This window comes from Gadus chalcogrammus, chromosome 23, assembly GCF_026213295.1.
Source record: "Gadus chalcogrammus isolate NIFS_2021 chromosome 23, NIFS_Gcha_1.0, whole genome shotgun sequence".
Taxonomy (NCBI): Eukaryota; Metazoa; Chordata; class Actinopteri; order Gadiformes; family Gadidae; genus Gadus; species Gadus chalcogrammus.
This window is the reverse complement of record NC_079434.1, coordinates 7,005,731-7,017,895: the sequence shown is the minus strand read 5'-3', so window position 1 is coordinate 7,017,895 and position 12,165 is coordinate 7,005,731. Positions and strand designations below refer to the sequence as shown.

The 12,165-nt window shown below is 45.3% G+C and overlaps 1 protein-coding gene across 3 annotated transcripts in view; it reads right to left on the bottom strand.

Annotated features, from left to right (window-relative positions):
- dpp6a (dipeptidyl-peptidase 6a) overlaps positions 1-12,165 on the bottom strand; it is a 174,813-nt gene that overhangs the window by 31,356 nt on the left and 131,292 nt on the right. For all 3 annotated transcript variants that reach the window (XM_056584314.1, XM_056584315.1, XM_056584313.1), the window contains one exon: positions 3,792-3,890. In XM_056584314.1, coding sequence (XP_056440289.1) covers positions 3,792-3,890 — 99 coding nt within the window. The remainder of the gene's footprint in view (positions 1-3,791; positions 3,891-12,165) is intronic.

Sequence of the window (12,165 nt, the reverse complement as noted above, 5' to 3'; positions counted from 1 at the left end):
GACCCGAGGTTCAGGGGGAGCACCGCGGCTGAGGGGAACCTGGTGTCTGGGGGACAGGATGGAGAATGGCTTCTGTCTTACCCTGAATACTGCACACTGCGCAAACAAGGGCAGGGTTTCAGAATCAACAGATTAACCCCGAGATTGTCTGTCGGGATTACTGGGATTTTTGGGATTACTGGAGTGTGTGAGGCTAATGGTTACTTCTGGGACAGAATGTCTTTTAGATCATTGGCTTCTCAAGCTGCGGTGCGCGTACCACTGCTGGTATGTGTGCGCTATTTTGTGGTATGCAGAGGAATCTCCTAAAAAATAATGAAATCCCTTTTATTTTAAAACATGATATTATTAAGATACTAAAACGAATCAATATACCGTAACCATCAAATGATTAAAATGGGAGTCAAAAAAAATAAGTTTTCCTATGCCTGTAATAGTTGTGTTTCAGCGTCAGCCTGCTTCGTAATCGGGTTATATATATGGCTCCTAACTGAAATATTTGCAAGAGAAGTGCGGATCAGGAGGATAATATTTCAATCTGTAAATAAATTAGGGGACGGCATTGAACCGAGGCCAGGTGCTACCGGCGGCTGCAGCAGCAGTAGTGAAGTCTCAGCAGCACCTGCTAGCACCAATTTGGATTAAGATGGAGAGGGACGGAGAGACTAGGCTGCAGTGTGAGGTATGTGTGGATGTTCTTAGCAATGAAACCATTACACCCTCCCACCTCAAACAGCATCTAACAACCAAAACAGCAGCGCTGTAAAACAAACCAGTAGATTTTTTCCTAAGAATTGTGACGGATTGAAGCAGTCCAAGTTCACGATTCAATAATCAGGAACAACATCATTGCGCACCTCCTCTCGCCCGGACCGCACTTCCTCAAATGTTTCAAGGTGAAGAAAGAAAGAAAACAAATGGACAAGAAACCCGTTTAGCATCCAAATCTCTGAAATGCCCAAGGACTTGACCGTTGGTGATCAGGAGAGTTCAACAGAAATATCAAGCAGCACAAAATTGAAGTCTGCTTTCAGAAGGTGGTCTTTGTTGGACTTTTGGAAACAACAACACATCGTATACCCTTCGCTTTCGGACAAGGCCGTGCACTTTCTTCTTTCTTTTGCGACCACATATCTGCGCGAGAAAGGCCTCGATTCACTTGCGGTCATAAAAACAAATATTGAAGCAGAGACTGAAGTTGACCTTGATGGACCTAGACATTGCTGGACTGTGTTTGCAGAGGCAGGCACCCTAGGCTTATGGAAGTGTAGTTGTCAACATGCTGGCCAACTTTTTCATATTATTTTTATTTAGCCTAACATTTTTCAATCAGGCTGTTGGTATCTAGTTGTTTTCCTGTAAAAAAACCTAATTTGCTCCCTTGCTATGTGTCTCTGTGTGTGTGTGTGTGTGTGTGTGTGTGTGTGTGTGTGTGTGTGTGTGTGTGTGTGTGTGTGTGTGTGTGTGTGTGTGTGTGTGTGCGTTTGAATGAAATACAGTTGTTATTGTTAATGTTGTCACTTGTTCTGTGTGTGTGTGTGTGTGTGTGTGTGTGTGTGTGTGTGTGTGTGTGTGTGTGTGTGTGTGTGTGTGTGTGTTTGAATGAAATACAGTTGTTATTTCTAATGGTGTCACTTGCTCTGTGCGTGCGTGTGCGTGCGTCCGTGCGTGCGTGCGTGTGTGTTTGAATGATAAACAGTTGTTATTGTTAATGTTGTCCCTTGTTCTATGTTTGTGTGTATGTATGTGTGTGTTAGGGGCGGGCCCTTATGTTGTGTGGAAGATTTAACAATAAATAATATTATTTTAAGCAATAAATGTGCCTCATGTGTGAACTGTGCGTAGCCAAGTAGGGCAGGCCTCTGCTACTGTATTTGTTATATTTTATAACATAACATAATGGTGGTAGTTGGAGAGACTAATATTCCTATGCTTCATAAAATGTTTGAGAACCACTAACACGAATTTAGAGGTTGTGTTGTATTGAAGGGAGGTGAATACTGATATTGAAAGACTTCGTGCCATTTTGGGTAAGCATAGCAGTAGGCCAACACAACTTGTTTTCTAAATATGGTCTATAAATAACTGCCGATTCAACTTGACTTAATAACCCAGAGTAAAGCTTTATTCCAGCCTCATCACTATTTCTTATAACTGGCGCAGTGCAGGCACACACAACCACTCATTCTAGCTTTTCTAAATCATACAGCGAAGTGTGATATGTCATATTCAGAAGCGGGAGAAGGATTCTCTCCATCTTATCTTGAATCGAGGAGCAAGACATGAGGAGTTGGAGACGAGGAGAATGGCTGGACGAGAGGAGGCAGAATCTGCATGAATCCTTCTGTCTCCCAGTCGGTGGTCGAGCCTCCCTTCTTACTGTGTCTATCCCAGTGCTGTCTGCACAAGTGCAACGCATGCGTGTGCAATTTTCCACCAGGTAGAGGCTGCATTATGTTCCTCCATCCCCTCTCCGGATCCCCTCTGAAGTGCGCACAGCAGCTCTGTCTCTTTTTGAAACCTCGCCGTTGAAACGCCGCGCTGGCGGTGGCTTCTTCGCCAGCGATCTCAGAGGAGCCGTAGCCGCGGTTACGGCTAATTGGACGGCCTGACGAGCCAATCGCAGGGCGCTGCGGTTCGCAAACTGGGACACGCAGACCAAAAGCAGACATGGAACACGTGCACACAAGGATACATAGTCAAGATACAAAAATACATAGTCACGAATGCACTTGTGCAGACAGAAGCAAAGACACCCAGACATACACACACACACACTGGACAGCCATGCCCACATACAGACGTACAAACAGAGACCAGAGATAGACACACATGCAGACACTAATACACGTGTCACACACACACACACGTGTCACACACACACACACGTGTCTCTCATACACACGTGTCTCTCACACACACGTGTCTCTCACACACACGTGTCTCTCACACACACGTGTCTCACACACACACACACACACACACACACACACACACACACACACACACACACACACACACACACACACACACACACACACACACACACACACACACACACACACATCTCCCTACCATATTCACAAATCAAAAACTAAAACTGCATGCCAATAAAACAAAATCCAAGCCCAGTCCGACAGTAAAAACTGAATAAAAGGAAAGGAGCGAGGGAAAACACACAGATCAGAATGGATAAACGCGGTTAAACAAACACAGCGGGTGGGAACAGCCAACGCTGGCTGGGAGATGCTAATTGGCCGCTGTGTGGAGAGAGACCTCCCCGTATTAACGCGGTATTTCTGGAGCGCCGCACTCAGCAGCTGCTGAGCTACGCCCACACAGCCACCATTAACAGACACCACAGGAACGGCGGAGAGAGAGAACGCCAGAGAGAGCGCACGAGAGAGAGCGCGCGCGAGAGAGGTCGCTAGAGAGTGTACAATAAAGGGTGCACGAGCAAGAGAGCGCACGAGCAAGAGTGTACGACAGTGGCTTTTGACAATCTACACATCAATCAATGTAACCATATTCTCAGTAGCTGTAGATGGCTTGAAACAACGTCTTTGATATTTAATAATTACAATTTGTGGGTGGGGATGGGGGAGGGGAATCTGAATGTGTTTCTGTTGTTGTTGTTGTTGTTGTTGTTGATGTTGCTGCTGCTGCCTTGGGCTTTATGATTGTTTTGTGTTTGTGTCTTGTCTCCTTTCAAGGTCACATTGCGTGTCATCTGACGTAAAACTGAAAGGTTGTTAGGGAAGGAATAAAGACTGCCAGGGGTTTGAACTTACTGCTGATCCACTTGGCATTGGGCTCGTACACCTTGAAGTCCTTCTTAAAGATGTCTGCCACCGTCAGCTTGGCCTTGAGAGCAAGGCTGTCGTCCTCCCCTGAAGCGCAGAGACAAAACATACAGAATCAGATGCATTCATAACTTAAGCAGTATATTAATAGAGATAAAACAGCCTCAGACTCAAAGTTTGCGCTGCATATCAGCAGTTTTTGCCGATTTATGTTTGCATTTCTATATTTTGTGTGTCCTTGTGTCTGGTGGCCGTGTTAATATTCTTTATGATAAGAAGCTATAAGCAGCTTTTTCTCTAACAAATTTATCTTGATTTTATTCTGTTTTGTTTGAGTCTCTTGGTTCCAGCGTTGGTTGGACCGCTGCACTTTACTAAAGAGCACATCAGAATACCTGAGAACCAGGAGACCCAATAAAAACACTATATGAACAAAACAAAGTGAGGGGATTAAACAAAGGCTGATGGCAGGTTAATTAATAAGGAATATATAATAGTCAATACAGAGTGAGATAAACAATTCATAGATATAGACATAGTGTACACAGTGTGAAACACATAGTTCAATAAATAAATGTCTCCGTAAGCAGAGTGAAACACACACTTGCTTGAATAAAAAAGAAAGAAAGAAAGGAATATAAGCGTTTGTAAGCACCGAGATTTTCTGCCTCCCTTGGCACTGCTTCACTTAGAGTGTCCACATTAACGCAAAGGATCTGGATATGAAAGGGTCTTGAGCAGCCTCTAGCTAGAGGACATGGCCTGAGGACCAGGCATATTAACTACTTCAGACGAAAAGATACATTTTTATCTCCATGTCTCAGGTCCTCAAAAGATCTCCAGAAATCTCTTTGAAAAACGGAGCGAGGGAAGAAGGAAAAGGCAGAAGGAGGGGAGCCTTCTTTGAAAGATATATCTTTTTAATTCTCCGTCTCATGTCGCAGATGAGATGGCGACCCCCAGACACGCTAATAGGCAGATTAGAATCAATTACAGGAACAAGACGAAAGGTAAACGCTAATTACAAACTTTAAAACCTTGTAAGAAGCGACGGCCCTTGACCGGTTACCATTGAAAAAGACTTTCCTCTTAAATTCCCGGAGCTGTGCGGTAATATTCAGGCATAAATATTTGGCAGACGCTGTTATCCAAAGCGACTCACCATTGAGACTGAGAATACTCAAGCATTCAATCAATGTTGGAGCAGCTCCACACACTGCTGAACGACATCTCAGAACAACAACTGGACAGACTGACTGAATATTTACCCAAACATTCAGCTCCAGCTTCTGAACAGACGCACACCGTATCATATCCTCTTGTAGATCCATAATGTATCCAATCTCTGAGCTTCAGGTGGACCAAATCTAAAATATGAATAAATGTAGTCCCCTTTTACCAGCGGTAAAGAAGCTAAAATAAAAATTACAACGTCCATAAACAGCAGGTTTACAACAGGGCTTTTTGCCATCACTTTATTGGTGTTAAGGTTAGATGTCGCTATAAAATGGTAAAGCTAATTATATATAACATCTGAATTGAAAGTGCAAATCGGACCTATGATGTTTTATTCTCGACAACCACCACTTCAACATTCAATATTACACCGATTAAGTTATATTATATCCTTATGTTCAGCGCATTGCTGCAGGTGCCAAGGAGGTAACCACTCAACTGATACCGGGCCCTAATGATGTCACATGGCACTAATTAAACCTTTAAGCAATCAGAGAACAGCCATTGTAAAAATTGTGTTTTGACTTCAGTGTTTTGTAAGCAGATGGTTTCTCTGAGGGTCTCACACATGGAACTGGATGAAAAGGATACACACATTCAAATACACATACACCTACACACACTGTCACACTCTACCGACAGCTGATTCTAATCTATAGTGGTTATAGAAACACAGTAAACACTGTACAAACCCACTACCCTATGTGTTCTGCATTTGTTTCCCTGTGTTGACCCTATCGTATGATTGTAGTTAATATTTGTATTCTTATTAAAATAGCAGTAAAAAACAAATTTGTGTCCTCTGCTGTTGTTTGATAACTGGTGTTTTTTGTACATCAAAGTGGATTTGAAGGCTGAAGCTATCCATGGAGAATTATCAAATTGTTATTATTATGATTGTATTCAACGACCATTCAAAGACTTGAATGTGTCTAACAAAAACACCCATAATCCGAACACAAGGGTGACCAACACACTTTATTTATCCAACACAATTTGTTTCAAGTGCTATTCACCATTGAGGTGGAGCAATTATAAAATGAAAGATTTTTTCTATTTTGTATTGGAGTACTTAGACCAGAATAACAAGAGGTGAGAATAGTTTGAAAAAAAGAAGACTGCAACTTTTATTTGTTGTGGAGCACAACCTTTACCACAACCACAGCCTTATTAACCCAGCGGCCATCTTGGTTCTAAACGATAGCTGTTTGGGAGGAACCATGATGGAGCCGAGATAGAACACAGCTGGCCGCTCTGTGCATAAGGCCCGTTCAGAGCTACGACGTGCTAGAACCTTCTATAAGCTTGTTTCTTTAGCAACAGAGAGCCCCTAGAGAACGTAAATCCGGGATTTATTTGGGATTTATTTGCCACTGGGTTAATTAATGTCGTGTTGGCGAAGTACAGTACACACACACGCATTCTCCCAGTACAAACATTAATTACTTGTCAAGCCAGAGTTACATGAAAATATGGTTAGGTTTTGTGATGGGATTGAAAGAAGCATACACACACACACACACACACACACACACACACACACACACACACACACACACACACACACACACACACACACACACACACACACACACACACACACACACACACACCATACGTATATGTACATACTTTCTATCTATATTAGCTGCCTTTCCGTCCCCCTGATTTTATGCGAACTTTGAAGTATCGAATCAGTAAATGGTGATGGAAACACCAACATTTGCATAAAATCCTCTAATTAGCAAAAAAGTTTATCCGCTCGCTTGAGGTGGTTTTTGAGAAATGCGAAAGAGAGTAAATTCGCAAAATGGAAGATGGAAACACACTTTTCGAAACAGCTGTGACGTGGCAAACTTTGAACACACAGGACTGTCTTTCCGATTTCTGCATAACGACCGGCCATAGAAACCCTGCCGACATCAACGTGTAAGGTCATCACCCTCTTGTGCTCTCCCATACGTAAGGCACTCGACGTCGTCCTCGTATTTCCCTTGCTACCGCTGTGTACATTGTAATTTCTCTATTTCTTCGTCTACGGATGGAAGTTAAAATAGCCAATGATAACTTCACTGAATGAACAGTTATGACTTGCCCAAGGGAAACCAATTGCTGCTGAATTCCTCTCTCCATGTTTGTTGTTTGTTGTTACTCTTCTCTATAGAGCTCGTAAGTCGCCATTGCTCATGGGACATATGAGACCGAAACCACCTCCAGGCAGAACTAGGGTAGTTACCCGCTCCAACCACTTGATGGAAACCCACCTAATTCGAATTACCCTTTTGCGAACTTTCTAAAGATTCGCATCACATGGAAACGCAGCTATTGTCTTAAAATATATTCTTTCACCCATTTTGCAAATAATGGGTGAAATACTTAAAATGTGCATGTACTTGATATTGGCTAAGTCGCTTTTAAGCCAAATAAGCAAAATGGGCTGAATATTGCTATAAATATCTCAGCCCCTCATATCAGTCACACTGCCGTTCTCCTTCTGGTCCTCAGTTTCTTGCCCCAGCTGCCCCAGGGATCAGCTCCACCAGATGTTTGACCTACAAGATGTATGGTGCGCGTGTGTGCGCGCGTGTGTGTGTGTGTGTGTGTGTGTGTGTGTGTGTGTGTGTGTGTGTGTGTGTGTGTGTGTGTGTGCGTGCGTGCGTGTGGGCCTATCAAGTTTGTAAGTGTTCCAGCTGACAGAGATAGTGTGGTATTATAGGGTGAGGGGAAGAGAGACAGAGAGCAGGCAGAGGAGCGAGGAGGGGGAGGGTGGGAGGGAAACAGCCACAGAGCGGGTAGGAGGGGGAGAGAGTGGATGAGAAGAGGAGAGAGAGAGAGAGAAAACCGGAAAGTGGGGGTGAAAGAGTGAGGGAGAGGGTAGGAGGGGGAGAGGGTGGGAGGGGGAGGGGGTGGGAGGGGGAGGGGGTAGATGAGAAGCGGAGCGAAAGACACAGAAGGCGGGGGGAGAGAGGGATAGAGATGCTGCCACGGAAGGGAGGTTGAGAAACGGAGAGAAAAGATGGGAGAGAGCGAGGGAGAGAGACGGGGAGACAGAGAGAGAGAGAGAGAGAGAGAGAGAGAGAGAGAGAGAGAGAGAGAGAGAGAGAGAGAGAGAGAGAGAGAGAGAGAGAGAGAGAGAGAGAATAGGAGAGGAGAATAGAGAGAGGGAGTGAGTGACGGAGGATGGGCGACAGAGAGAGGAAGAGGGGGAGGGAGAGAGAGAGAATAAGACAGTAAGACAGATAATGTGGAGAGGGAAATAGAGAGGGAAAGAGAGTGACAGGAGGTGGGCGGGTGGTTTGTCAAAAGCAGTTAGAAAATGCGTCTCTCTCTGTCAGGTGAGCACCCATCAACCTGCTGCTACTGAGTTGCACAGAACACGCCATCCCATAATTCCCCACAAGTGCCAAGTTTACACAGCTTGATGCCCCCGGAGGGCATCCACCAACCTAGTATGTTCTACATGGAGTCACATTGCTCAAATTCTAGTCAGGAGCTGTGTAGTATTGACATAGCGGTGTAAGCTACGCAAATGGAAAAAGGCTCACTTAATAAAAGCTATGTGCTACTGCATGCCGACTATTTATCTATGCTACCGGCGTTAGGAATGGTTACGCACTAGCCTGGCGTCGGAAGACAAATTGCAAACTGCAATTATCCAAGGGGTGCAGACGAAAATACCTCTGGAGGCAATCTGATAGACAACCAACCACACGTTGATGCAGCACTGAGCCACAAAACGATTTTTAACAGGCAACAGGCTTGCAGTCGACAACTTCCTTCTCAACCAAAGCTTTAGGTGCAGTCGTCGTGACTTTTTTTGGTGAAAATATACCCTCCAGTTTGTTTGATCCTGTCCCGATAGCGGGATCAAAAAGACAAATCTACCTCAGTGGCGGCCATCTTTGTTGTGAATGCCCCTACGGCGCTCCACCGTCGTCGTATTTATCCCGCCTCACATTACATAAATGGTTGTGATTGGTCGGCCAATCTCCTGCCGGGCAGAAATCGCTTTTTATGTGAGGGGAGGCAGACGTTAACTGCAGAGCAAATTAAACACGTTCTCCTGAGATCCGGCTGGTTCCCAGGCGCATTACGCGCCACGCCAGGCCCAAACTAAAAGATTCCCGACACCCGTCGAACACAAGCTGTAAACCGTTCCCCCGAGGAGGTCTCAAAAGCAGGAGAAAAACAGAGAATATCAGCTCTCCGTTGCCATGGATACAGAATTAATCAACGCCACTTTCCGGAGCCAAGGAGGGGCCGTATCAAATGTTTCAGCCAAACCGTTTACCATTCAGCCCACCAGACAAACAGTCCCTGCCCCGGTCCGTCTGTCCTGGAGCCTGACGCACCACAAGACGGCCCCCCCATGACGCCCCCCGAGTGAAGACCCTCTTGGACGAGTTCTGGGTGAGCAGCTGTGGTTGGAGCGCTAGGTGGGCGGAGGGCATGGATTAACACTGTTTGGAAATGTTCCTCGAAACCGCCTGGCCTGTCTCTGCTCTCTACTGCTCCTGCCTGGCGTTCAGCGCCCCCCCCGGTCGGCCCCCGGCCCCTAGGAGCTGGGGTGGTAGGAAAAGGCTGGCCAGGGCTATTCTGGGTCTCTGACCGACACGAGCTGAGGTCCCTGGACTGATCAGTCGCACCAGGGAGGGGCGGAGATGTTTCCAGAACACCAGGGGGGGTTGACCTCTGCTGCTGTTCTCTAGCTCGTCGATGGAGAACTCTCCCCTATACGTCCCTGGAAACCATGAAACCGCGCCCAAAAGCTTTTATAATTAAACATTTCGGACACTATGGGCCCTATCTTGCATTCGGCGCAATTGACTTCATCACTGGCACATGTGTCGTTTCTAGTTTGCAACTGGCGCAGAGCGTTCTTTTCCCACCTGCGGCACGCGTCGGTAAATCAGGGAATGATCTTGCGGGCGGCTCGGCGAAAGGAGGAGGCGTGTCCTGGCGCAAACGGTCCCTGGTGCTATTTTGACGTTTCAGAAACCACTTGCGCCACAAACCAGGAAATACCTGGCTTAAAGTCAGTGGCGCGTTGTTCAGATGCTATTTTAAGGGCGCATGCATAATGTTGCTTGTGCACCTCGCGCATACACTTTGCTTCTCTCATTTACCTAGCCACACATTCTTGGTAAATTATTTGGGAAAGAAACAGCTGATACAGCGGTAATAAGTTGTAATTTTAAATCAATGCATCTGCAAACACCGTACAGCAAACACATATTTTCTTGACACATACATCGTGTACATGCCCATAACTTTTAGGATTGATGAGTATTTGATCGTGAGAAAACATTGTTTTACCGCGAGTGAGTGTTAAAAAGAATGAATGAATGCGGGTGCGCGTGTGTGTATGGGTTTAAACACACACAAACTAAACACTTAACGCATGATACAGTCCATGGCAATGTACATTAACGGTGGGACACATGCATATTAGGAACACAAGTCGATAACGATAATGAATACAATACTGATAAGAAACGATGTTTATAATGTATTGCGTACATCATTAAATATCATTAAATAGAACCACATTAAATAGGACTCAGTATTTGAAGTTGTGGAAGAAAACCTTATTCCATGTGTGAATTAGGCCATATTATTTGGCCATAAACTGAGCCATTTGAAGTTTGAAATTCATGTGCATCCGTCTCATCGGAGAGTGCAGACGCCCTGTCAAAATATCAACTCGTCAGATTCAAATGCGCTTATGGCTCCCATCCCCCAAGGGGATGGGAGATGGCACTCTCATTGGTTTGCATGTTACGCCCAAACCACACCTACGGGTAATTAGGATACTTCAGACCAACCCTTTTTAGATTTGCGCCGGGCGAAAGAGTCATTTTTCGAGCCGGTAAACTATGAGACATCGCCGGTAAAAATCGCCATAGAACCGCCCACAAAGCTACTTGCGCTTCGCGCTTCTCACTTGCGTTTCAGACCGTTAAAATAGGGCCCTATGTCGGAAAACTACTGGAATAAATTATTCAGACACTGTCTGATAAATTTGGAGGCGTACATTTGAAAACAAGGAATATAAACTTCTGCGAGAAACAATATGGACACAAAATAGATAAACCTAAATAAGGAATAAGAAATCGGACAGCTTGTTGAACGACGATGACTGCCTTCGTCTTTCCTCTACCCCGGCTCACGGGTGATGATACCTTTAATATTACCTCGATTATTACCTTGATATCTCCCTTCCCCATCCCCCCCCCCCCCCCCTGAAATGGAGCTCGTAAACAAACGCAGAGCGATTAGCATGTCGCCAGCGGAGCGGAGGAACACATTATACGGACGGCTGTGATGAGGGATGGTGTGTGAAAGCGTCCATATCAGCAAACTTTATGGGGCTGACTCTAGGCAGATGGCCCGCTGATTAAACCCCGTGTGTTCGTCTCCACCGAGGAAAGCGTGAAGGTCAATATCCAGGTGAAGAGCACACTGAGATGACTGCAAGGGACGATTGAGACGTCAGGAGGGAACGTGCTGTGCGTGTGTCTTTACATATGCCGGGTGTTTTACAAGTCACAACGTGTCATTTCCTGTGACTCCCTGACCTCCAGCGAGGTAATGTGACCAGAGTGATATATAATCTTACCTGATGTAATGGAATGTCAATTTGATCACATTGTGTCACAGCTCAAGTAATCCATTAGGTGCAACGGCCCAGAATAACGTGTGCGAATCATCCTCACTCATACAATCTGCATTGCATGTGAGCGCACACCTTTGCATTAAAACACACCCAACACCTACACACCAACACACAAGACACAAACCCATAAACACACTTGTTTCACACTTGCACATAGTATGTGGTAAAAACACAATGCAATACAGGTAAGCAGAAACAAAAACACAATTCCACACATACATGAGCGCACACAAACTGACCCAAAAGGGACACACACACACACTCACATCAAAGTGCATACAATTCCCTGGAACACAGACACCACACCGCAGACCTCATTATCATGCAGAGGAAGACCTGGGAGGTTTGTTCAATCAATCTGAGACTCACTCAGGAGTAACAAAAGTGTGTGTGTGTGTGTGTGTGTGTGTGTGTGTGTGTGTGTGTGTGTGTGTGTGTGTGTGTGTGTGT